Source organism: Notolepis coatsorum, assembly GCF_963971535.1.
Source record: "Notolepis coatsorum genome assembly, chromosome: 5".
NCBI classification, from domain to species: Eukaryota; Metazoa; Chordata; class Actinopteri; order Aulopiformes; family Paralepididae; genus Notolepis; species Notolepis coatsorum.
This window is the reverse complement of record NC_140169.1, coordinates 10,477,329-10,504,064: the sequence shown is the minus strand read 5'-3', so window position 1 is coordinate 10,504,064 and position 26,736 is coordinate 10,477,329. Positions and strand designations below refer to the sequence as shown.

Genomic DNA, 26,736 nt, shown 5'->3' with positions numbered 1-26,736 from the left:
AGATTTTGACCATAGATGACATTTCAGCACCACTCCACACATAACCGTAGATGACATTTCAGCACCACTCCACACATAACTAGGGATGCACCGATCCGATATTGATATTGGATATCGGCCCCGATATGACTAAAATAGCTGGATCTGTGTAAAAAAATATATATATATCGGCGTAAAAAAATATTTATAATAATATAATATAATAACAAATAAAATTATAATTTTATAATCTATGTGTTAATTAAATTTGTTACATTTTGTTTCACTAAGTTAGGAAAGTAATGCTTTAAGTCAAGCCTGATGTTGCCTTGCACAAAATAATTATCCCAGTCTCTTCCACACAGTGAGGCATAGGGATGGGAATCGAAAACCGGTTCCCGTTGGGAGCCGGTTCCTAATTGTCCGATTCCTGGAATCGCATGCCTCCGTGACTATTGATTCCTCTTATCGCTGCCATGTTTTTCCGACAGTTCCGCATTTGAAAACAATAACATTAGCGCCACGCATGCAGCCATACTATTTGATTCCTTAACTCATTCAGCGCCAGTCACGATGATAGTCGGGTTAACTCGCCATCGCTTGAGCGCCAGACCAGAGTAGTCAGGTTGTAATCGTTATTTCTTTTATTAGCGATATCCATTCATTTTCATCCATCCAGCCTGATGTTATCGTTGGGAATGGGTCTGAGCTCGCAAAAGGGCAAATACCGCCGCCTACGCCTTCCAGTTGGTATTGCACCCCATTGGGAATGGTTTCTTTTCTGGGACGATCCAAGCCGTGCGGGGGCGTGGTTGAAATACTCAGGCGAGGTAACCTGTTTCAACGATACATCTGCAAGGCTGCCCCCCCCCCCCCCCCCTCAATATGCAATGCTGTTGGACGTGGCACGGACCTCCACGCCCAGTACTTCAAATGGCGATGAGATAATTGGATTATTTCTTTTGCATTACATCAGATACAAGGTAAGAACACTATATATAAATTTGATCGTTGATCTGATATGTCTTTCTACCGCGATCACGGCTGTGTGTGTGTGTGTGTGGCATTGATTTCAGGAAGATACGATAATCAGGCGAAAAATTCCAACGTGTTTAGTGTATTCCACTAAAACGCTATTATCCGTCTTTCTCTGGAATTACTCAGAGGCACCCAAAGTTATACTCATATTCACAAGGCTATAAAACGAAAATGTACTGATGAAAAAACTATCTGTTTTGTACATGTTGACTGGATGCAACTAACTGATAATCGACGGGTGTATTAGACCCATAGCTATACTTTAAGATATATATATATATATATTTTTTTTTTTTACTTAATTTTTTAGCGTTTATCGCTTTTTCTGGTCAAGCATGACCGACAGAAACAGGTTGAAATGGGATGTAGAGCAGGGGAAGACATTCTGAGAAATTACGGCGGGTCCGGGAATCGAACTCGTGTCCCCCAGATCCGTGACGAGCACGGTTTTCCCCGACGCAGAAATAGCGCAGAGATATGCGGTGAGCCACGGGAGCTCCCCTTTAAGATATATTTTAAGGACCCCCAAATCTCGCAGTCCCCCCATTGACTTACAGCAGTGGTGCACTAGCGCCATCTCGTGGATTAAGCGATGGCGCTGAATGAGTTAAGGGCTCGAAATTGGCTGGGTTTTGGTCGCATTTGCTCCCGAAATGCTCCCGCTGTTTGACTGTTTCTATGTGCAGTGAAAACTACTCCAATGCTTTGCAATCTAGTCATTAATTTAATTCGGCGTAAACTAAAGTTAGCCGCGGAGCTAACGCTAGCTAACTATGCTCATACACACACACACACACAGAGAGACACCAGCTGACTGAGCAAAAGAAAGGGTGGGGGCGAGCGGGGAGGGAGCCATCTCTCCGGAGCCCTTTCTCTGTGTGTGTGTGTGTGTGTGTGTGTGTGCGTGTACGTGTGTGTGTGTGTGTGTGTGTGTGTGTGTGTGCCAGATGACAGAGGAGTCAGAGGACAAAGAGGAGTCAGAGGAATAACGACCTGTTAAATGCAACATACAGTTCAATAGATTAAATTAGTTTAACACTTCCAGTGCCACGGGTCCCCGTCTCAAAACATGGTTGAATGCCAGCACCCACTTCAATGATAGCATTGTGAACGCATAAACTATGTCTTAAATTATGGCTATGTGTCTAATCTGGCCGTCGCTTATCAATGACTTGTTTGCAGTCAACATTGTCGAAACGGATTTTTTTTTTTTTTTTATAATTGGTTCATTTCCGTTTTATACCATTTTGAAAAACCCTCGTTTTCTTGAAAGTTTCAGGAAAATATAAAGATTCTGTGATAAACGGCCTTTACTGGAATATTCTGGAACACACAAAAAACGTTGACATTTTTCGGCCTATTTATGAATAGTTTTCAAATAAACGCTAGATTATTGATAGTATGTGTACTTATGCACGCTAGAGAAGCGAGCTGAAAAATCGATTCTCTCATTTCCTGATCAGCGCGCACACACACACACACACACACATATGGCACACGCTGATATCTCTGTGAAAACAGATCCGATTATCCTAAGACTGGTCAAATAGATTCCTTACCTCAGATCAGATGTTCTCCAAAAAGATTATTCCAATTCCTGATCGCCATTCCAAATATCAATCGCGTTTATTGATTCAGCGCTGGGTACTGGAAATACCGATTCCACGCTGTTCTGAGGGTCGGCGAAGACTTGGATCTCTTCGGATGGCTTGCCGGATAAGTAAAATGAGGAAACTGGATTCCCCCCCCCCCCCCCATCAGTCTAATCCAATGGGGTGAAGTACAACAGGGAGAGACGATAGGGGGCGGTATTTTCCCAATGGAGCTCAGAGAGAGGTTGCAGCACTAACGTGAGACTAGATTGATGAAATATTAATTCAAATCGCTAATAAAATAAAATACGACAAACAAACGCTATATGTCGTCGCTGGCATTTAATGGTCGGCATGAACTAACGACATATAGCGTCGTTGGCACTCAAAGTGTTAAGAGAATCTCAAATACATTATTTTATTTAAGTGTATAGTTAATTTATTTTATTTTATTATTAAATTTTTTTTACAGTTTTTGTATTTTTCTGACATGGGGGCTCAACAATAAATGACAATCAGAAATGTCAAGTCGCATGTTGTTATTCTAACCAGCTTAGTTCTGTTGCATTTCCAATTTATTTATTTAAATTATAAATGTATCAGGGATCGATAAGGGAAGCGATAAAGAATCGGATCGATAAGCAGAATCGATAATGGAATTGTATCGATAAAATCTTATCAATTCCCATCCCTAGTGAGGCATATAGTTTATTAATTGAACAATGGGTATCGGATCGGTACTAGATATCGGCCGATACCCAAAGCCCAGGTATCGGTATCGGGACTGAAAAAGTGGGTTCGGTGCATCCCTACTCCACACATAACCATAGATGGCATTTCATCATGTATGTAAATGTAAATGTACTCAGGCTTGGTCGACTCAAGAGCCACACTGACAACAAAGAATTTTTTTTTAAAAGAGCCACATTACAAAAACAGTTTCTCAACCAACATCACGCTCCCAAACAGGCCATTTCCAAGCTATGAAAAAGCATCATGTACCGCATGCTGTACCAGTGGGCTACTGAAATGTATTACAGTTACCATGGCAACCTTAACAATTGATACATGGCAAAATCACAAGCAGTGTAAAATGATAAGTCATTCAAATGACTTAAGAGGTCCCTGCAGTAGCCTATGCTTTAGACAAGCCCACCAGCACAAAGTCCATGCAGTAAAAAGCCCAAAACAACTGTAGTAGTGAAGTCCAGATTCTGGTTCAGATTCAGATTTATTAGTCACGTCATCCATACTTTACAGCATAAAAGGAGTGATATGTTTGTGTCTTGGCTCCTTGTAAGGCTGAGCCCGAATGTTTGAATGTTCAAAATTCGAATTTTTTATTTTTATTATTTTAATTTATGTGTCTATTCATTCCGTTTAAACCAATGGGGTTTTTCTTCACAGTTGCAGATAAAGATTAGGCTACACTAATATTAGAGTATTAAAAAAAACTGCTAAGTTATATTCATTAAAGAAAGTTGATTTAATAAAAAAGAAACTAATTTAATCAGATTAATCACTTTATTCAAATTGAGGATTTAGTTTGAGGATATTTATAAAAAAAAGTAAAAACGAAGTTTAAAAAAAGTATTTTGAAAACAAATATTTTCAATAAAAAAAAATTATTAAAAAAGAAGGTTCGAACGTTCGTTCGAAAAACCCTGACGAAGTTTGAATCCCAAAAACAGGTTTCGGGGACAGCCTTAGGCCCCGTTTAGACGGAAACGCTAGCAGGTGAATCCGCAAAAATATTTTTACGGATGTGCCTTTCGTTTATACGGAAACGGCGTTTTTACGGGGTGAAACCGCAAAAAAGTGAGACTACCTTCCAGGGTGGAATTCCTAGAAACGCAAAAGCTTTGCGCTTTCGTCTAAACTGTCAAACCGTATAAATCTGTTAAAACGATGACGAAAGGTTTGTTACGGCTCTGGTCGCGCGTACTGCTTACGTCACAGGTAGCAGGTATGCGCCAGTAGCCGAGACGTAAACAAAGCAAGTATGTCTGACTTATATCAACGGAGATCACCTGAAGGCTACATTGGCAGTACTTTTAACCCTTTCACTGCCACACGACAGAAGGTTACCCCTTTACTATCACACAACCGGCTGTCGTGTGGCAGTGAAAGGGTTAAATACACAAGAATCTGTCCCGCGGCGTGAGTGGACCCACTGTCTGTGAGTGACTCTGCTTTGGTGCAATCACATTCCCCATCCACAGTCTGCGAATCAGAGGCAGAGTAGGGCGGGTCTTCACAGCACGTCATGTGACATATGAGCCAATCGTGTGACAGCGGGTCTCCGTCGTTACAGCGTCGTCTGCACGGAGAATTCCACTCCAAAACGCTCGTCTAAACGTAAAATTAAAAGTGAAACCGCAAGATGACTTTTGCGGTTTCTGTTCACAAAACGCTCGTCTAAACGGGGCCTTAGCTCCTTGTAGCAGAACCAACGTGAGGGCGGAGGTTGGGATTTGTATTGCTATTCACAGTGCTATGGATGGTATTACTATTCAGTGTTATGGAGGGTGTTACTATTCAGTGTTGTGGAGGGTGTTACTATTCAGTGTTATGGAGGGTATTACAATTCAGTGTTATGGAGGGTGTTACTATTCAGTGTTATGGAGGGTGTTACTATTCAGTGTTATGGAGGGTGTTACTATACAGTGTTGTGGAGGGTGTTACTATTCAGTGTTATGGAGGGTGTTACTATCCAGTGTTATGGAGGGTGTTACTATTCACAGTGTTGTGGAAGGTGCTACTATTCAGTGTTATGGAGGGTGTTACTATTCAGTGTTATGGAGGGTGTTACTATTCAGTGTTATGGAGGGTGCTACTATTCAGTGTTATGGAGGTTGTTACTATTCAGTGTTATGGAGGGTGTTACTATTCACAGTGTTATGGAGGGTGTTACTATTCAGTGTTATGGAGGGTGTTACTATTCAGTGTTGTGGAGGGTGTTACTATTCAGTGTTATGGAGGGTGTTACTATTCAGTGTTGTGGAGGGTGTTACTATTCAGTGTTATGGAGGGTGTTACTATTCACAGTGTTATGGAGGGTGTTACTATTCAGTGTTATGGAGGGTGTTACTATTCAGTGTTGTGGAGGGTGTTACTATTCAGTGTTGTGGAGGGTGTTACTATACAGTGTTGTGGAGGGTGTTACTATACAGTGTTGTGGAGGGTGCTACTATTCAGTGTTATGGAGGGTGTTACTATTCACAGTGTTATGGAGGGTGTTACTATTCACAGTGTTGTGGAGGGTGCTACTATTCAGTGTTATGGAGGGTGTTACTATTCAGTGTTATGGAGGGTGTTACTATTCAGTGTTATGGAGGGTGTTACTATTCACAGTGTTATGGAGGGTGCTACTATTCAGTGTTATGGAGGTTGTTACTATTCACAGTGTTATGGAGGGTGTTACTATTCAGTGTTATGGAGGGTGTTACTATTCAGTGTTATGGAGGGTGTTACTATCCAGTGTTATGGAGGGTGTTACTATTCACAGTGTTATGGAGGGTGTTACTATTCACAGTGTTGTGGAAGGTGCTACTATTCAGTGTTATGGAGGGTGTTACTATTCAGTGTTATGGAGGGTGTTACTATTCAGTGTTATGGAGGGTGTTACTATTCACAGTGTTATGGAGGGTGCTACTATTCAGTGTTATGGAGGTTGTTACTATTCACAGTGTTATGGAGGGTGTTACTATTCAGTGTTATGGAGGGTGTTACTATTCACAGTGTTATGGAGGGTGTTACTATTCACAGTGTTATGGAGGGTGTTACTATCCAGTGTTATGGAGGGTATTACTATTCAGTGTTATGGAGGGTGTTACTATTCAGTGTTATGGAGGGTGTTACTATTCAGTGTTATGGAGGGTATTACAATTCAGTGTTATGGAGGGTGTTACTATTCAGTGTTATGGAGGGTGTTACTATTCACAGTGTTATGGAGGGTGTTACTATACAGTGTTGTGGAGGGTGTTACTATTCAGTGTTATGGAGGGTATTACTATTCAGTGTTATGGAGGGTGTTACTATTCAGTGTTATGGAGGGTGTTACTATTCAGTGTTATGGAGGGTGTTACTATTCAGTGTTGTGGAGGGTGTTACTATTCAGTGTTATGGAGGGTGTTACTATTCACAGTGTTATGGAGGGTGCTACTATTCAGTGTTATGGAGGGTGTTACTATTCACAGTGCTATGGATGGTATTACTATTCAGTGTTATGGAGGGTGTTACTATTCAGTGTTATGGATGGTATTACTATTCAGTGTTATGGAGGGTGTTACTATTCAGTGTTATGGAGGTTGTTACTATTCAGTGTTATGGAGGGTGTTACTATTCAGTGTTATTGAGGGTGTTACTATTCAGTGTTATGGAGGGTGTTACTATTCAGTGTTATGGAGGGTGTTACTATTCAGTGTTATGGAGGGTGTTACTATTCAGTGTTATGGAGGGTGTTACTATTCACAGTGTTATGGAGGGTGTTACTATTCACAGTGTTATGGAGGGTATTACTATTCACAGTGTTATGGAGGGTGTTAATATTCAGTGTTATGGAGGTTACTGCTATTCATAGCCTACACTTTAGCCACACAGTTGGCTAAACATGTTATCACCACTTGGCTGGACTCACCTGGAGATACTGCTAAGTGGAAGTGATGCAGCTTGTCTTCATCTGGAAAACTGGCTTTACATGTACCTGGTGACGGGGGGGGGGGGGGGAGAGAGAGAGAGAGAGAGAGAGAGAGAGAGAGAGAGAGAGAGAGAGAGAGAGAGGAAACTATTATAATTTTTACCATAATCAAGCAGCCCTAGAATGCATAATACAGGCGGTTAGGTGGCCGAGCGGAGATTGCGTTCGTCACCAACCCCGGAGCTGTGAGCTGGATTCGCCTGTTCGAATCCAGCTCCGGGGTTGTCACCAGCTTGGCTGGCCGTCTGCACTAATACAATTGGCTGTATTAGAGGGTGGGAGAAGCTGGCGGGGTGGGTCCGGGTCGTTGTAAACAGCGACTCCTACAGTTCGGTCGGGGCGCCTGCTAAGCGCGGATAGGACTTGAGGGGGATAGTGTGGTCCTCCCACACGCTACGCCCTCTCGATGAGAATCCGCGCTGCCAGGTGAAAAGAAGCGGTGATTGGCTGGACGTGTGTCGGAGGAAGCACGTGGTAGCCTCCACTCTCCCAGATGATCTGACTGTGGGGGGTAAGTGCGCAGCGACCAGGAAGGGACTGGGAATTGGCATACGACTAACATTGGGATGGGAGAAAATCGGAGGAAAATGGAGGGGGAAAAAGACAAAAAAAAAAAAAAAAAAAAAAAAAAAAAAAAATGCATAATACAAATCCTAAACCTTTGACCAATATCTCATCAAGCTGGGGGAGGGATGTAAGGAGGGAGGGGGAGAGGGAGGGGGAAGGAGAGAGAACAGAAAGCGGCCGTTAGAGCAGCTTGTTTTTAATCAAGCTTACAAGTTAACAAGTGCTTCACTGCTTTTCTTTGGGAGTCAGCAGGAAAGGTCTCGAGAAAATAATACAAACACCTTATTGCCGCCCGCGAGGCACGTCTAATGACGAGAATCAATTACCCTGAATCACACTGTTTGTTTAATCTCTGTAAGGAGCAAAGCTGGGAGCAAGAGTGACTGTCGGAGCACCTATGGCTCTACATCTCCCCCTGGTGTCCAAACGGCACTATTACAGTTACTTGCATGGTGGACAACAGATTATGTTAGTTTGTAAACAAAAGGATGTGCGTGTTATTTTAGGCAACAGAAATACATCAGAATACAGTCTAATTAGGTATGAAAGGGGACAGGGAATATGACCTAAATAAATGCACTTTGTAACAAAAAATAACTATTTTATCGCACTTTTTGTCTGTTCTATTTAATTATTTTTAGTATTGCCTATTTTTAAACTGCACTTTTTTACTCTGTCTATTCCATTTTATTATTTGTATTACTGAATGAAACTGTAAACAGAGAGGCCTATTGGGATGCTAGATGTGAAACACTGTGATGTACCTTACCTTGCTACCTCTATCTTTTTTATGCTCGCTTATGCCTGTATTTTGTTACTGCTCTGAAGCACTTTGAACTGCAATTTCTGTATGAAAAGTGCTATACAAATAAAGTTATTATTATTATAAAAGATAACCAAATGGTAAATGGACTGCGTTTATTTATTTAGTCTCTGGAGAAGACTGTAAGCACGTTTCCCATAATGCTGGTGGTGTGTTCCTTTAAAATGTGTGGTGATGATATAAAAAGGCCACTATGGTATGTTGCCCCTCATCCCCTTCAGCCTCCAGCGCTGACGTGTCAGGGACGGGCCTTTGAGGGGCATATCAATATTCTAATATACTAAAATAAACATGTCTGGTTAACCATTCTGTTTCATGTGTGCGGGCGGGCGGGTAAAACGCAGTGACTTTGAAGCTTTCGATTGGAGCCAGTTAGGTTATGGGCTGATGATGATGCACCCAGGCCAGACTGGAGTGAGCGACTTGGGCTTTTCTTGTCCATAGAAAGAGTTTGTCCAAATGGAGAGAGTCTGACAACTGTTCAGTCAGGTTGTATCAGTTCAGTTATTATTTTTTTTTTAAGATATTGGACACATAACAATGGTCATTCCATAAATCGCCAAAGTTTTACCAGCTACTATTGCAGCATTGTACAAATATCCGAAAAGGGCTAGGGAGAAGCACTAGGCTTGTCGGCCCTACCCCTGAAGACTTACGTTTAGTTATTTTTTTACATTTACATACATGCATTACTATACATTATACACATATACGTGCACATGTCTACATGTCTACATACATACATACCTACCCATATTCATACATGATGTATATAGCATTGCTCTGTATATATACACACACATATATATATATATATATATATATACATACATATCTATACACACATACATGGCAAAGAGCACCCCATAGTTGGTATACACAGCTTATTATTTATAATATGATACAGTATTTATGGGATAAATATGATTAATACATAGTGTGTTATATGGCATGTATATAAAGTGATATACAATATATATTATAGTACACATTACAGTATTGTATCCAGCTGCAGTCTGCATGTAAACTAGGGACGTGCCAAAATATTCAACGACAACGACAATTATTCTATCAAAAGTAGAGCTGGGAGGTACACAGGATGTGAAGGTATACCACCATGGATCCATGCAAAGGTATGGATTTTTACGATATCATATATACTCAACATATACAAATCGCAATATTACAGTATATGTATTTTTTTTAAGTGAATCTAAACATTGTTCCTTGTAGCAGTATTATAAAGATTTGGGGATAAAAGTTGGATGAAAATATACCCTTATTGAGTACGTCAGGCGAAGATCTGTTTTATGTTTTCAGAGGAAAAATACTTACAAACTTTATTATCTAAAGATAGCAAGTTAAAGTGTTATGTTCATTCATAGTTAAAGACAGCAAATATTGAGTAGTTTGTTGTAATATATACGGCTGCATATAGGGGCTGTCCATTGGCTGTCCAAAACAGTCTTAAGGTTCTTTTAACTAGAAAAAACAAATACAGATTATTTTTTATGTAGAGTAATAATAAAAAAGATTTAAATATATATACATCTACAGAGCTTTTAGAAAGGTGCAGAATAAAAGTATTGCTTTAAAAAATGATTGATTAATGGATTTATAATTAATAAAATGTTGGCAGGTCCTAAATGAATTTGTTGTTTACATGTTGCGTGCATGACTGTATCCCCTCCCTACTTCCCATTTCCCCACGTGGAATGTGAGATGTCTGCCATCACTCCAATACAATGGCACTGAAGGGCACTCAGTTTGTGGCACCTGCACTTAAAAAAGCAAGACAATACATTTGGAAAAATCTAAAGCAATGTCTCTTTCCATAAATCATTATCTTGAGTAACCGGGTAGAGATCTCTGGAAAGATAAATTGCTTTTGATTTTTCCAAATGTATTTTCTTGCCGTTTTAAGTGCATTCAGACCCATTTTATTGGAGTTAGGGCTGAGTTTCTAACCGTTTCTAAGCCTAAAACAAGATAATGGAGATATAGCTTATTATTGTACCACATGCCGTGTTGCTCTCATTTTTGTCTTGTGTTGTAAACGCAGCACACCCTTCCTTCACAGCGGTGCGCTCTGCCCCTCCTCCACTCGGGCCCAAACAGTACCGTAGTTTCAGCTCATGTTGAGAGGGAGGAGGGAGGAGCCACGGCGCATTTCCCCAGTTAATTTGAAACGTCTTTGGTAACATGTAGAAGACAACAGAAAGGCAGCCTTTGGTCGAAAAGAAAGGTAAAACAAATCCAGTCGTCATCATATGATGTTCTCAAGTCAACCAGTATTAATCGTGTTTAATAATTGTGATTTCAATATCAATCAGAATAATTGTGTAATTATTATGTGAAATTATGTAATTGTGTAAAATTGACAGCAGGCATCTCTACGGCAGATATCTTCCAAACTAAGAAAATCACACTGTCTGGATATTATGTATACTTTTGATGTATTTTTGGTTACTTCTATTTCTATCTCAGTTTATTTGTACTTAGATTACACTTGCAGCATACGAATGACTATAATACTAAACATGTGCTTTGAATTAGTATATTGCCTTTGATTGCTATAGCTATTTCTTGTGATTTTATTTGTTATTGTGCTGTTGTTTTTAACACTTTGAGCGCCACTCACGGCTAATCTCGGGTTTACGATCGTGACGTTGAAAGCCACGTCACGGCTTTTCTCTGATTTTTTTTTATTAGCGATCTGAAATCATATTGCATCACGCAAGCGGTGGAGATCCAGGGGCCGCCGGCGATCAGATGTGAAAAAAGCACCCCCTATCGTCTCCCAGATGGTAAATCACCCTTTTGGAATGGACTCAATGAAAATGGATGGGGGAAAAAATATTCCAGTCCACATTTTACTTCTCACCCATGCAGCCGGAGTTACCAGAGTTCATTCTGGAGCCTGAGCCGCGGCGATCATGGGTTATACTGTACACACGTTGGATCAATATACTTATCGATTTTTTTCGAATGGTGATCAGGAATTGGAATATACCATTTGGATACCATCTGATGTCAGGTAAGGAATCTATGTTATCAGTGTTAGGATAATCAGACTAGTTTTCATGGTGATATAAGCGTTTCCACTATATGTGATATGGCTGTTTCACTGTAAAAGCCATGAGGAAATAATAGCAGCGATTATCAGCGCACGGCACAAGCGTGCGCACACATATACTATCGACCATCTAGCGTTTATTTGAAAACGATTCATAAATAGACCGACAAATGATAACGTTCTGGAATATTCCAGTAAAAGGCGATTATCATGGAATGTGTTGTTTTTTCTTCGAAACAGAGTGGTTTGCAAAATGCTATAAAAAGGAAATGAAGCGATAAAAACACAATCTGCTTTGCCAATGTTGACTGGAAAATGATTCTTTGATAAGCGATGGGCAGATTAGACACATAGCATAATTTAAAACATAGATTAGGCGGTATTTTAATTTTTTTTATAATTTTTTAAACAAACACATAAACATAAACATAACAACATTAGGCGATATTAATACACTATGGTCGCCAAAAACGCCTTACCACGTCATTCCCCGCCATGCTCATTCTGTCAATGACGCCGTAACACGTCTTTGATATCAATATTTCAAAAATCTGTGATCGAAATCATATTTCTCCACCGGAGACTTGAGATCTACTGTTGATCCCCTCTCAACTCTCCAACGGTTCAAGAGCGCCATCTGGTGGCCGATCGGCGGATCGCTCAAACCGGAAACCGGAAATGGAAGCTGGTGCTCATTCCAATTCGGTCCGATCACTCGCTAATAGTCCCAGGACTCGAGCTAGACACAATAGATAGCAATCCGTTACCAATAACTCGATAAACAACATGATTTGGACGTATATACTATTATACAACCTTGAGATGTATCGCATATTTCTACATCCCATAATAGGAATATTTCTGCTCCACGCTCATCGCTTAACGGCCCGAGGAAGCTACGGTGAGATTCAGCGTTTCTTTTAAACGTGTTCGATATAAACTACTCTGATGATCATATCACCCACACTAGATGATTCAAGATGAATCATCTAACGTTGGCCAGGGAATTATAAACGACCCCCCCCCCCATCCGGTCAACATCAGATGATAAGTAGTAACTTCTAGAAGCACGTCTGTAACTGAGGGGTTACAAAACCCTGACTGTATTAAAGATTGTGATAGATTAAACCACTGCTAGTTATGTACTTTAATTACTGGCCAGACAGTACATCAAATATAGATGGTGAACACTCACAAGAACACGGCATTGACAAGGAAATAGTATTTGAGGGTATTTTATTATTATGCAACATTAGGTTACAGAATGAGAATTAGGGTCGCGCTTGTATGGCGAAGAATATGCGTAACGTCAGTCAATAGCATGAGTCACTAAGAATAGCAGGAATCCTACGATGGGTCTAAGTTGACACCACCTGTCGTATAATAGCAACTATATAAGGCAACGCTGGTACCGCCTGGAGACAATGGGTTCCCTCCGGGGTGTAAGGCCTGGAGGGTAGAGGAATGTTCGGATACTCAGTCTGATTCAATGAAGAATAAAGAGACTCCAAGTACAGGAGTCGGTCCTTGTAAATCCCACGATCAGCAGCAAAGCAATAATTGTAATCCAAATGCTCGATAGCACTGATGACAGCTAGCCAGCCTCTGTCCACGAGGCCAGCCCGAGTTGTAATCCTCACGAGGTTGAATCCCAAACGATAGTGGAATCAACGATGCTCTTCTCCGGGTAACACGTTCCAAATCAATATAATCCAACCAGTAATGGTTCTGCAATCTTGACGTTACTGCATTAAACTCTGACACTTTACTATTCTATTCGCACATGTTCTCAACGCTCTGTTAGACGCACTGCTGCTCACTTCACTGTTACCGAACTTGTCACACTGCTTGCTTAGACGAACTTGTCACACTGCTTGCTTAGACAAACTGCTGCTGTGCGCACCTGCGCCAGCATATATACTTAAGTGGCTTTCTAGTTCCAAACCTAACCACTTGCCCTGAATCAATACACTGCCAAGGGCATGTCCTGACTAGCCCCAAACTCGCCCCTTGCACCTGTCTGAGTGCGAGACTGCCTGGTGCCGCCGCCAGGGGGCATTATCTATAAGGAAAGTGAATATTACTATGGTTCGACCGCAGGTAAAGGGATATACCGTGTATATATAAATAATATACAAAGTATATAAAACAATAAATGTAGATTCTCAACTTTAATCTGGCCCTTCACAACAACGTCCATTTGAAATTTTTTATCTCGCGCCGATTGCCATCAAACTGTATACAATCATCAATATAATGCATTTAGGGCTATAAATCACGTTCTGGAGAAAGCTGCAGAAAACGATAAAAACATACTTATACTTTAGACCGTATTTTAGTATGAATATGAAAAAGTATAACGTTGCTACACCCTGAACAATAGATACTTGATGTTGAATGGGCCATAGTAATATCAATTTAGCAATACAATTTAAAAAGTTATAGCCCTGCAAAGAAGGGGAACTTCTCCATAGACAAATAGAGCTGGCGTGGGATGGTTTATTAAGAAAATAAGCCTGGCGACCAAAGTGTTAACATTACATGGGCCGTGGACCATGGCATCAACGGGGTAAAAAGGAAAACACGGCCCGGCACTGAAAGTGTTAATGTTCTGTTGATACTATGTTTTATCTTTATTTCATTTTTTTTTTAAACTTAATTTTTTTAGCGTTTATCGCTTTTCTGGTCAAGCATGACCGACAGTTGTAGGGTGAAACGGGAGAGAGAGCAGGGGGAGACATTCGGCAAATGACGGCGAGTCCGGGAATCGAACTCGGAGTCAACCAGATCCGTGACGCAGCACGGAGTCCCACGACGCAGCGCGGTAACATGGTGTGCTACTGGAGCACCCCCTTTATTTCATTTTTATTCTGTATTTTATTTTATTATTATTAATCATTATAAAAAAATGTGGGATCCTAGTGAATGAAAAGTGCACTACAAATACAATTTATTATTATTATCATTATTAGTATATGAAAGAAGTATGCATCTGTAATGTAAACATGCTCTGGCGCAGGGAAACGTCATTACCTCTCTCTACAGGAAACACAGACAGGGTAATAATGAACCTTTGGGGAATAAAGTGTGTGACTCAGCTGTTTCAATGGATGCAGTGGACAGAAGGCTGTAGGCGTAACGTTACTTACTAGGGAGGTTGGCTTCAAGTTCAGCCACTTCTGTGTAATGAAAATAAAGAGAATGATGATTAGGAGAGAGAGAGATATACAGACAGACAAGATCATGCACAGTATATCACACACACACACACACACACACACACACACACACACACACACACACACACACACACACACACACACACACACACACACACACACACACACACACACACACACACACACACACACACACACACACTTTGCAAGTTTGCCCACAAGCAAGTAATTTGGGCTTCTCCAGTCAGTTCTATGTTAGAAGGAACACACCGACATTGTGGTAAATGCTCTTAGCGTGTTCTCCAGAGTCAGACAAGAAGATAGTAAGTATTCTGTATTTCTGTATGACAACTAATAAAGAAACTTGAATTTCCTCTCTGTGCGTTCAGTACAAAGCTATCCGGCGGCAAGCTAACAAATGAATGGAAGTGGATACGGACCAGCTAGCCTAGCTGTTAGCCGTATAGCTTTCTGCTGAACGCACAGAGTAAATTGGTATCTATCTTCTTGTCTGACTCTGGAGAAGACCGATAGAGCCTTTTTCCGGCTCCATTGGTAGAGGCTACATTCTACTGAAGTGGGAAATAGGAAATATCCAACCTAATAGTAATCTTTATTTTATCATCTTATTTTATTCTATGCTAAATGTATTGTATTATCTTATTGTATCTGCACTGCACACTTTTAGAACCTCAGTAATCTTTATTTTAGTCATCTTATTTTATTCTATGCTAAAATTATTGTATTTTAATCTGATTTTATTATTAAGAATCTATCTTATTATTAAGATAGAAGCTGCTATGGTCGAGGACCACAATAAATATAATTTCACTGTTCTTGCTGTAAAGTACTGAAATAAGTGACAATAAAGGAATCTGAATCTGAATCATAACTATAGGAAACATGCAACAGAACAGTCCTCAAAGATGGACATTATCTCTTAAGACCGTTATCTGTAAACAACATCGATTTAATATTGAGGAGACAATTGACGCTAGATTCTTATGAAAACCAGTGTGGTGGCCTCATATACCAGTTCAGAAACCAGTGTGGTAGCCTCATATACCAGTTCAGAAACCAGTGTGGTAGCCTCATATACCAGTTCAGAAACCAGTGTGGTAGCCTCATATACCAGTTCAGAAACCAGTGTGGTAGCCTCATATACCAGTTCAGAAACCAGTGTGGTAGCCTCATATACCAGTTCAGAAACCAGTGTGGTAGCCTCATATACCAGTTCAGAAACCAGTGTGGTAGCCTCATATACCAGTTCAGAAACCAGTGTGGTAGCCTCATATACCAGTTCAGAAACCAGTGTGGTAGCCTCATATACCAGTTCAGAAACCAGTGTGGTAGCCTCATATAACAGTTCAGAAACCAGTGTGGTAGCCTCATATACCAGTTCAGAAACCAGTGTGGTAGCCTCATATACCAGTTCAGAAACCAGTGTGGTAGCCTCATATACCAGTTCAGAAACCAGTGTGGTAGCCTCATATACCAGTTCAGAAACCAGTGTGGTAGCCTCATATACCAGTTCAGAAACCAGTGTGGTAGCCTCATATACCAGTTCAGAAACCAGTGTGGTAGCCTCATATACCAGTTCAGAAACCAGTGTGGTAGCCTCATATACCAGTTCAGAAACCAGTGTGGTAGCCTCATATACCAGTTCAGAAACCAGTGTGGTAGCCTCATATACCAGTTCATAAAGCAGCCACACGGCTGTTTCCAGGGTCACATGGTTCTCCCTCACAGATCCTACACTGCGCTGCTAGACTTGGCTTTTGGTCAGCCCATGACTAACTGAAGCAGCGATAGGTTAAGAGTTAACCGAGACGCGGTCAGGTGGCGTAGCGGAGATTGCGTTCGTCACCAACACCGGAGACGCTGGATTCGCCTGTTCGAATCCAGCTCACAGCTCCGGGGTTGTCACCAGCTTGGCTGGCCGTTCACACTAATACAATTGGCAGTATTAGAGGGTGGGAGAAGCTGGCGGGGTGGGTCCGGGTCGTTGTAAACAGCGACTCCTACAGTTCGGTCGGGGCACCTGCTCAGCGCGGATAGGATCTAACAGGGGTAGTGTGATCCTTCCACACGTTACACCCTCTCAGTGAGAGTCCACGCTGCCAGGTGAAAAGAAGCGGTTGATTGGCTAGACGTATGTCGGAGGAAGCACGTGATAGCCTCCACTCTCCCAGACCGACTGTGGGGGGTAAGTGCGCAGCGACCAGGAAGGGGATTGGGAATTGGCATAACGACTAACATTGGGATGGGAGAAAATCGGAGGAAAAAGGAGGGGGAAACAAATAAAAAAAATAATTTAAAATAGTTAACCGAGACAGGTGCGAGCTGTATGGCTAATTAACCCGGTCTTATCTCATATCTCACAGTGAGACTGGGGCTAGAGAGACCAGACATAGAAGGAAGGAGCTCGCAACAATTAGTTTGGAACCTCTGAACTAATGGACTCTGCCGGATAAAGGACTGTTTTGATTTTAAAAGTTTAAGCTCTGTGTGTGTCGGAATATAAAAAAAAACTCTGGTGTGCTGTGTTGTCAGAACTCAGGGGCAGCAGGGCTCCAGACTGTGACCAATTTGGTAATTCTCCACCGTGAATCTGTCCAGTGCCACTAGAAAGATAATTGGTCACAGGCACATACCCCGGGATTTCACCCAGAGTGGCTTTACATGGTTATGGTATGTAATTAATAATTATTATGGGTCAAATTTCACAATTCTGTCTATGGTATACTATGTAGGGGGGTGGGAACAGACAACCCTGTTTATAGGGGTTCCGTTGGATAGATAATGAGGAACCTATTGATTTTGGTAACCCCTATAACCTTGTCTCTAGCGCCACCATAAGGCGAAAACTTAAAACGTTCAATGTTACTAGTAGTCACAAAACTGGTTGTGAACATTCATGAAACGTGTTTGTCGTACGGCGGTGTGATGTGAGGTAGAACCACCAAAATGAAGCACAATGTTGTTTTAATGTCTTGATTTCATTTTGTATTAGTACATTTTTTGTGGTTTTGTTTTGTATATTGTCTGTTAGACAATGTACATGTCTTTGTTAAATAAATAAATAAAAGAATGAACTTGTGATCTCAACATAAAGTGTTTTCTTGAGTAATTATCTCGTTATCTCAACATTATTTTGTCAGAAGAATGGCAAAATAGGCAACTCTTGCTTCTGCCATCTACCCAGTAAAATGTTAAGTAAAGGTAAAAAAGGTAAAGGCAACGTGTCTTGGCAGAGGTCTGCACTCTTCTAGTTGTACATTTTAGATAAGAAAATTGGTGGAATGTGTCTTTTCCGCATATTCCTCAAAAACACACTACATACACACTTTTCTTGAGAGAAAACCAATGCTTCATTAAATGTTAACTTATCTAGAAACGCTGACCTGAGAACAGTTGAACTTTAAGTCTTACAGAAATGAAAAAGTAGTACAGCGGGTCAGTGCTCCCGTTATTAAAAGAGGCTCGACTCTGTGAGATCTTCTGTGACTGACAACGCAACTTCTGGTATTTCTTTTTCACCTTCACTTCAGTTGAGATGAATCCTTAAGTATCTCTCTCTATTAAATGAGGATCTCCATTAACACATTATCCTTATGAGATAATGAGTGTGTTTTTATCTCCTGATCTCCTTGAAAAAAACAAAAAGCCCTGTATCCAACTAGAAGAGTTGGATATGAAGTATAAGGAGTAGGAGAAAGAGGAGGATACTAGGGTGTGGGGGGGGGAGAGAAAATCCATACAGCAATATATCGCAATATCAATATTTGTATCGATACAGTGACCCTACAGTCGATACTGTATTGATATTTATATTTAATATCAAAACAGCATACCTATAAATTACATCACCATAGTCCAAGACTGATGAGAAAACTGCTTAAACAACTCTCTTCCTACTAATCAAAGGAAAGCTGGTTCTGTTTCTGTATAGGAAGCCAATTTTCGGTCAAAACTTGGAGGAAAGGAAGTCCACGTGGAATTTGAATGTAAATTTCTCATCGAGCCACACTATATTTAGATATATTTATATTCTCTCAATGCTAAAACCATTTACGGTAGATATGTGTAAACCATCATATTCAATGTTTCTGGCTGTAGAAAACGGCATACATTTAGTTTTACGATTTTAATACCCTATTCAATGTCAGGGAGCTGTATGTTGCCTGTAAAAGACATACTGGGACTCCGAAGGTGCAGTACCGGCCGCATCCTACCAGGCGGCGGTATCGAGCACCCTTTGAACATTGTGTCTTGGGCTGTGCGTCGATTATATGGGTCCAGGCGGACTTTTCTTTTGTCGGGCAAGTGAAGCGGTTGTCCCGATCGGATTGAGAAGAATCAAGTACTCCTGATCCGTGTTTTGTGATGGATTATGTTGGCGATACGATGGACATAATTACTTGGAATGGCGATCAGATAATTGAAATATTCTTTATCCAAGCATGCCTTCATTGCGATCCGAAAGTGTTACTGTAACGTTACTCCACAACGTATGCCGTTGGTGGCGATCAGAGCATCAAAAAACGACCCCCCCCCCCACCCTTTCATGCATTCATGATGGAACATAATACCTATCATATGCATTTGATTTTTTAATTGTAGCCTGTGTAGGGACGAAATGCCAATGCATTTAGTATAATACACGTTGCATGCTATTACCAGCCTCCCAGGAATTACCCTAGACCGCTCTAAAACCATACTTATATTCACCACAGTATAAAACAGGAACCTATGGATGGAAAAATTATTTTTTGCAACTTGACCGGAAGAAACTCAGTGTCAAATGACCATAGTAATGTATCCATAGCTATAATATAGAATATAGTTATAGCTCTACAAACAAGGTGAAGGACTCCATTAGTTTAATGCTGGCACTGAATAGATGGGCCCCGGAAACAACGTGGCACCCAAAGTGTCTGTCTGGCGACTTGGAGACTTGTGTGACTGGGAGACTCGTGTGACTTGTGTGACTGGGAGACTTGTGTGACTGGGAGACTTGTGTGACTGGGAGTCTTGTGTGACGGAGACTTGTGTGACTGGGAGACTTGTGTGACTGGGAGATGTGGTAAATACACAGGTCACAACATGTTTACAGGAACGTTTTGGAGTTGTATTTTGATTGTATTTGGAGTGTGTATTTCGTGACTGTAGGGAACTCGGGTAAATGTCTGACCCACTTACAGTGATGAAGCTAAGCTAGGCTAACGGTCCGGGCGTTCCCTAAGCCTAATGCATGCAGAGAGACAAAAAAGGTATGCATCTTCTTGTCTAACTCCAGGGAAGATGTTAAATAAGCTAATTTCCCAAAATGTTGGAGTTTTCCTTTAAAGTTTTCTGCAGTAATTCCTAAAACGTGAGTTATAGGCCCTGACGCATATGATAGATTATCGATTGGCGTTTCTTTCCTATACACGCTATATTAAAAAATTCAAATGTATATGATCGGTATACATTATGCTTCATCATGCATGAAGGAAAGGGGGGGGGGGGGGTCGTTTATAATTCCTTGATCGTCAGTAGCGTCTTTTTTTACTATGGGTTGATCAGATGGATTGCTGTGAAATAAATAAACAATCGGGCTGAAAATAACATTAGATTCCTCTTACCGTTCGCCGATGAGACTGGAGGGAAAATATTCCAATTATTTGACGTCGATCTGCTAGATCCATTTCCCGTTTTTATGACGCAATAAACGCCAAAATCATATTGATTATTGCGTTTCGAAAGCGATCCCAATGCACTCGAGTGTGTAAATTGATCCACGCTACAAGATATCTCTGGCGGAGGAATTTCCTTGATGCACCGAGCGCCACTTCCGGTTTGGCGTGGAGTGTAACTCGCCCGAAATCCACCAGGCAGCGGTATTGAGGCGTTGCAATATCAGAACACGGTCCAGCTGCGTCCCGGAGGGAGGCTGGATGAATTATGAATGCCATGGCGAAAAAATGAAATAACGATCCCAAAAACTAGTTTATTGGTTGTTGGTAGGGATGCTCGATATTGGCTTTTTTACCGATACCGATATACCGATATTGTCCAACTCTTAATTTCCGATACCGATATCAACCGATACCGATATATGCAGGGATTCCCCCCCCAAAAAACAGAATAATTTCAGGTAATTAACATTACATATATCTTGTCATGGAATTAACACAACATTATGCATACTTTTGACAATAAATAAAATCAGAATTTGTTCTTACTTGCTTGCCTGGGTAAATAAAGGTGGAATAAATGTAAAAAAAAAAACGATACTGATAATTTCCGATATCACATTTTAATGCCAATATCGGCCGATAATATCGGACATCCCTAGTTGATGGCGCACAGCGCATGGCGGGCAATAACGAGTATACAGGTTTTTGGTGCACAATGTGTTAAGAACCAATTTAAGTTTAATAAGAGTTTAATAAGGCCAATTGTACAGTCAGCAACACAATACACAACAGTATCATCTGCCTACAGATGGGCTTGACAACCATTCAGCGAAGACGCAATATAATTAATATAAATAGTGAAGAGGACATGACCTAGAATTGAACCCTGTGGCACACCTTTGGTTATTGATAATAATTCAGATTGGGCATAGCCCAACTTTACACACTGACGTCTCCCTGACCGATAATCTTGGAACCAATCACATGCATTTCTATCCAAACCAATAGTAGCTCATTTTTAAGAGTAAATGGTGATCAACTGTATAAAAAACTTTTGACAGATCAATAAAGAGACAGATCAATAAAGAGGGCAGCACAGTGTTTCTTTTTGTCTGAAGCCGATATTATGTCAATAACATACCAGCCTATGTTATTGTTGTAGCAATAGTTAGAAGTTAGAACTCAGGTAAATCAAGACATGTAAAGGGCCACCTTTGAAACAGACACGTCATTGTCAACACAAAACGTACTTAAATAAATAACTTACCCGTGTGTTTGCTATTTTATTGAAATTATGTTTTAAGTAGCAGGATATTACAGCAAATGGTTCTTAATAATTGCACGTTTGTTTGCCTCCTGGACCACACCCTTGTTGCAACGCCATTGCAACCATTGCTGTTTGAAAATCCTGGGGAGAGCTCTGCTAGAGCCATATGAAATCCGCGTTCACGGAATCGCGGACGGAATCGCGGAATTGACCAATAAAAATGGAATCAACTGCAAAACGTGGAATATTGCAGAATTTGGCCTAATCTGGACTGAAATTCCGTTTTTGGGTGGAACGCTTGGTGCACACGCGACCGGGGAGGCGGACGCTAGAGCGGGTTACACACAACACAGCCGCGGTGCTCAAGCGTCTGGCTGCTTGTGTTAACATCGTCAAGAAGCTAATAAATTCCCCAATAAGCCCTCAATTCAGAGCAGAGCAGTATCCTAATGACTTTTATGCCTCCGGCGATAAGGTGTTTTGCTAATTCTGTCAACGTTCCGTGGACTGGAGCCACAAAAACACTTGCGACACTATTTTGTGGTTTAAATAGCTATAACGTTTGATCGCTTCTTGCTAAATCTAGTACACCCATCCATTTGTTTAATGCAAACGAGTCATTATACACTGCCCTTTATAATCTAAATAAACTTAAATAGCTATGAAACGTTACAGTACATAGGACTATAGATGGAAATGATAGCTTCTTGCTAAATCTAGTGCACTCATCCATTTGTTTAATGCAAACGAGTCATTATACACTGCCCTTTATAATCGAAATAAACTTAAATAGCTATGAAACGTTTTACAGTACATAGGACTATAGATGGAAATGATAGCTTCTTGCTAAATCTGTTGCAATCCATTTGTTTAATGCAAACGATTGTCATTATACACTGTCCTTTATAAACGAAATAAACTAAACTAAAGGTGCCTAAATTATGCATTACTATATTTCATCACAATAAAATAGATATAGCTAGGCTACTGACATTGTGATAATGTCAGTAGTAGCTAGCTGTATCTATTGTTTACACTTGAAATGTGTATTTTTATTTTGTCACAATATTATTTGAAAAGTATTGTGTAAAATGTAACTGTATTTCTGAGTTGCAGCACTTAAAAACATTAAATGGACTGTTATATCATATTCAATTGTAGACATTTATTCATTCCCACTTATTAGACACTATTTCTGATGGTAAAATGAGCATAAAAAGCAAAATACAGAATTCTGAAATATTAAAACGGAAAAAACGGAATTTGGGAAAAAATAAAATGGAATTTGGAAAATAATAAAACGGATTTCATATGGCTCTAAGCTCTGCGTGTCAGATCTGGAAGAGCATCCTAAATTGTACCACATGACATGTGATGAAGATGAAGACTTTATTTGTCTTGTTCCATTTAAGACCTAACAAATGAACATTAGCTCACTTCTCTCCTCTTCTCCCCTCACCTATCGTGTATCCTGATTGTTGTAGGCCAAAGTACTAATAAATATCTGTGTTGAACTACAGTCAATGCCTCTTGGGTATTATACATTTTGATACAGTGATTAAGTATTCCTTTTTATATCATTAGATTAAAATGTATTGTCAATCATTTTACAGCACACAACAGCAATATACAGGTGGTCAAATTCGGTACAAAATATGCAAATTAGTACTACAGAGTGTAGTGCTAATCAGATGTATCATTCATTATCATTCATATTAAAGAACATTTTCAAGTTTTTAGTTTTTGTTTGTTAATTTTCTTGTTACCGCTTCCTGTTGTTAAATATTTTTTTTCCTAATTTTTATCTACCCTCTCTTTTATATAGCTTCTCTCTCCTTGTACAGTGTCCTTGAGTCCGAGAAAGACGCTTCTCTCTTCAAATCCAATTTATTATTATTATTTATTATAACACATACTGAAACACAACAGATAGCATACAAATATGACGTAGCGTGGAGAGTTTATGTTCCTCTTACCTTTGGTGAGGAGGCGGTCTCTGACTGAGATCCTGTGGGTGGAGTCAGAGGGTCCGGGGGTGCGGCCTGTCTTGCCCCCGTCATCTCTCTTCAGCTTACTGGCCAACGTCAGCATGGCTCCACTGCTGCCCTGCCCCACGCTGCACTCTCCTGAAATCAACATCATAATACTGTTATAATACAGCTCTCCTGAAACCAACATCATAATACCGTTATACAGCTCTCCTGAAACCAACATCATAATACTGTTATAATACAGCTCTCCTGAAACCAACATCATAATACTGTTATACAGCTCTCCTGAAACCAACATCATAATACTGTTATAATACAGCTCTCCTGAAACCAACATCATAATACTGTTATAATACACAATACAATATAATACATAATGACACAGAAGCTGTTAATAATAAAAAGCTAAAATGTTCGGCTAAACCAAAACTGGCAAAATGTCGGAAATATGAAGATGGTTACCTTAATTATGGCTTTGTTGTATTCCCTGGGAGCAAAAGCTCACCACAACCACAATGTGTCATTTGTTCTCAAGTGCTATCCAACAAGTCTTTGGCACCCTCCAAGTTAATCAGACATTTACAGACAAAACATGGCCATTACAATCTTTATGGAAAACAGTGCAGCTGCAAGAGCACTTTGATATTTTTCTGTATTTAAAAAAAAATACATGATTTTCTGTTTGAGAAATGGTCACACTATTGCTATATTTATTTATACATTTAGACCTGAAACGCCTGCTAATAATGCATTATATAGCCTGCATATACACACAAATGTGTTTCCCGGTTTCAATGGGTAAAATAAACGTTATTTTGAAAGCAAGCACTTTTGTCATCATTGTAGCAAAAAAGACAGGACCGGAAAAGTCTTTATCGTATGTAGGGGTGCCCTGGAATATTTTGTTGGACACAGGGGTGCCTTGGCAGCAGAAAGGTTGAGAACCCCTGCTCTATAACATAATACATCTCAGTTTCAATGTATGAACAAGTCTCTCTTCTCCTTAGAATCCTTAGATGGCTAGCTATTAACATTTTTGTTGTGAAAATAACCCATAACAGTTCTGTTAAGGACGATAACACATGTTCTGAGCCCCCTGCTGTACTCACTATCAGTGTTGGGACTAACGCGTTACAGTAACGAAGTTACTTTTGGCGATAACTAGTACTCTAACGCATTACTTTTGAAATTCAGTAACGCTACTTACGTTACTGAATGGTTCCTTACTGCGTTATTTGCGTTATATACGGCGTAGATTGATAGCGAGCGGTAGTGATTATTATTATTATTATCCTCATATCCTGTCTGGCTGCGGGGAAACGCTATGCTGGGGGCGTGTTTTGTTTACTATTCCTGATCCTGACTGATAATGGCAGCGCCCAGCTACTCGCGTATTTCTCTTTTGTCGAGCGAAAAGAAAATAACGTTTTAGTTATGTCATTTGTGTTTTGGCTCAAAGATACTAGAGTCTAACGTTAACTACCAGGACTCATCCAAATCCACTCGCCACCCGCGTAGAATGATACCAGGCGACACACAGCAAATGGGACGGAAAACTTTTTTCAACTACTTGGAGAGAGAATATATACAGTACAACATGGAAATGAGATAAAGAAAATGTTTAAGGGGCTGCTGGACTAACGTTACATTACATCTCGACAGACACTGGTGAGTGCAGTGATGTGAATGTAAATGAATGGAAACTCAAGTTGATCAACGCATTTTGACTACAAATCTGCCAGGGAATCTCATCAATACTAATCAAACAATATAAATATAGTCCTTTCATGCACAATTGATATCCTAACTATTCTAACGTTGCAATGCACGATTGATATCTTAAACAACGTTGCAAGACGGTTATAATGAAACGCTCCGGCGACAGATATCAAGGCTGTTCCTCAAGCACTTATTTTCAACCTAGAACCTAAACGTGCATGCGCGCAACCTAAACGTGCATGCGCGCAACCCAGCGTTTCCGTTAGCCGGTAATTACCGGTATTTGACCGGCAAAATCGGTTGAAGTCCGACATATTTAATCTCTCCGGTCTTAATGTCCGGTGAAAATAATTCCCTGAGTCTAAGCACAATTTGATTATTTGAATTGTATTAAAATAGGCTAAAATTAAATAGCCTATGCGATGAACGAAACAATCATTACATGATTTGTTTCATCGTTGCTTCTAATAATGACAACGACGTTGTCAGCGAGGGCTTAGTGCTGGGTGTGCGAACTTTTGTGAAGCTGCAGAGCCGGAGCAACAGCAGCACAATGCAGTACTTAGGGCTGGGCGATAAAACGATAACGATCGCGATAAATTATTTCCTCGAAATAAACATGAAACGTGGTCGCAAAGTTTCGATATATCGATTTTCCAAGCTTGGCTCCGTTCAGCCTCGGCTCAGCACACTCACTCACAACAACCAGCGTTACGTGATGACGTGCTTACGCACAACAGCTAACAACCAATCAGTGAAGGAGATGGCCGAGACCCGGAAGGAGGTAGGACTCACTCAACAACAAGGCTTGCTAGGCTAATTAGCTTGCACAGCGTTGTTTTATATATTTACGTGCCGAGTATGTGTGTGTTTTGAATTCTGAGGCCACGTTTATGGTAGTGTGGGATATACAGTGGACGTCGTTTCAATATATTGTGGCGGAAGAGAGTATTTTAGTGTCATATTTAGCACATTGTCATGGAATCCACCGCTTAGAACCAACAGGCTGGCTAGGATAACTAGCTTGCACGGCACTGTTTTATATATTTACGTGCCGAGTATGTGTGTGTTTTGAATTCTGAGGCCACGTTTATGGTAGTGTGGGATATACAGTGGACGTCGTTT

At 40.4% G+C, this 26,736-nt stretch overlaps 1 protein-coding gene across 1 annotated transcript in view; it reads right to left on the bottom strand.

Annotated features, from left to right (window-relative positions):
- ube2f (ubiquitin-conjugating enzyme E2F (putative)) overlaps positions 1-26,736 on the bottom strand; it is a 179,204-nt gene that overhangs the window by 131,918 nt on the left and 20,550 nt on the right. The window contains 3 exon segments of the mRNA XM_084315096.1: positions 7,249-7,314; positions 14,924-14,953; positions 23,878-24,027. Of these exon segments, the coding sequence (XP_084171222.1) occupies positions 7,249-7,314; positions 14,924-14,953; positions 23,878-23,992 (211 nt within the window). The 5' untranslated portion in view covers positions 23,993-24,027.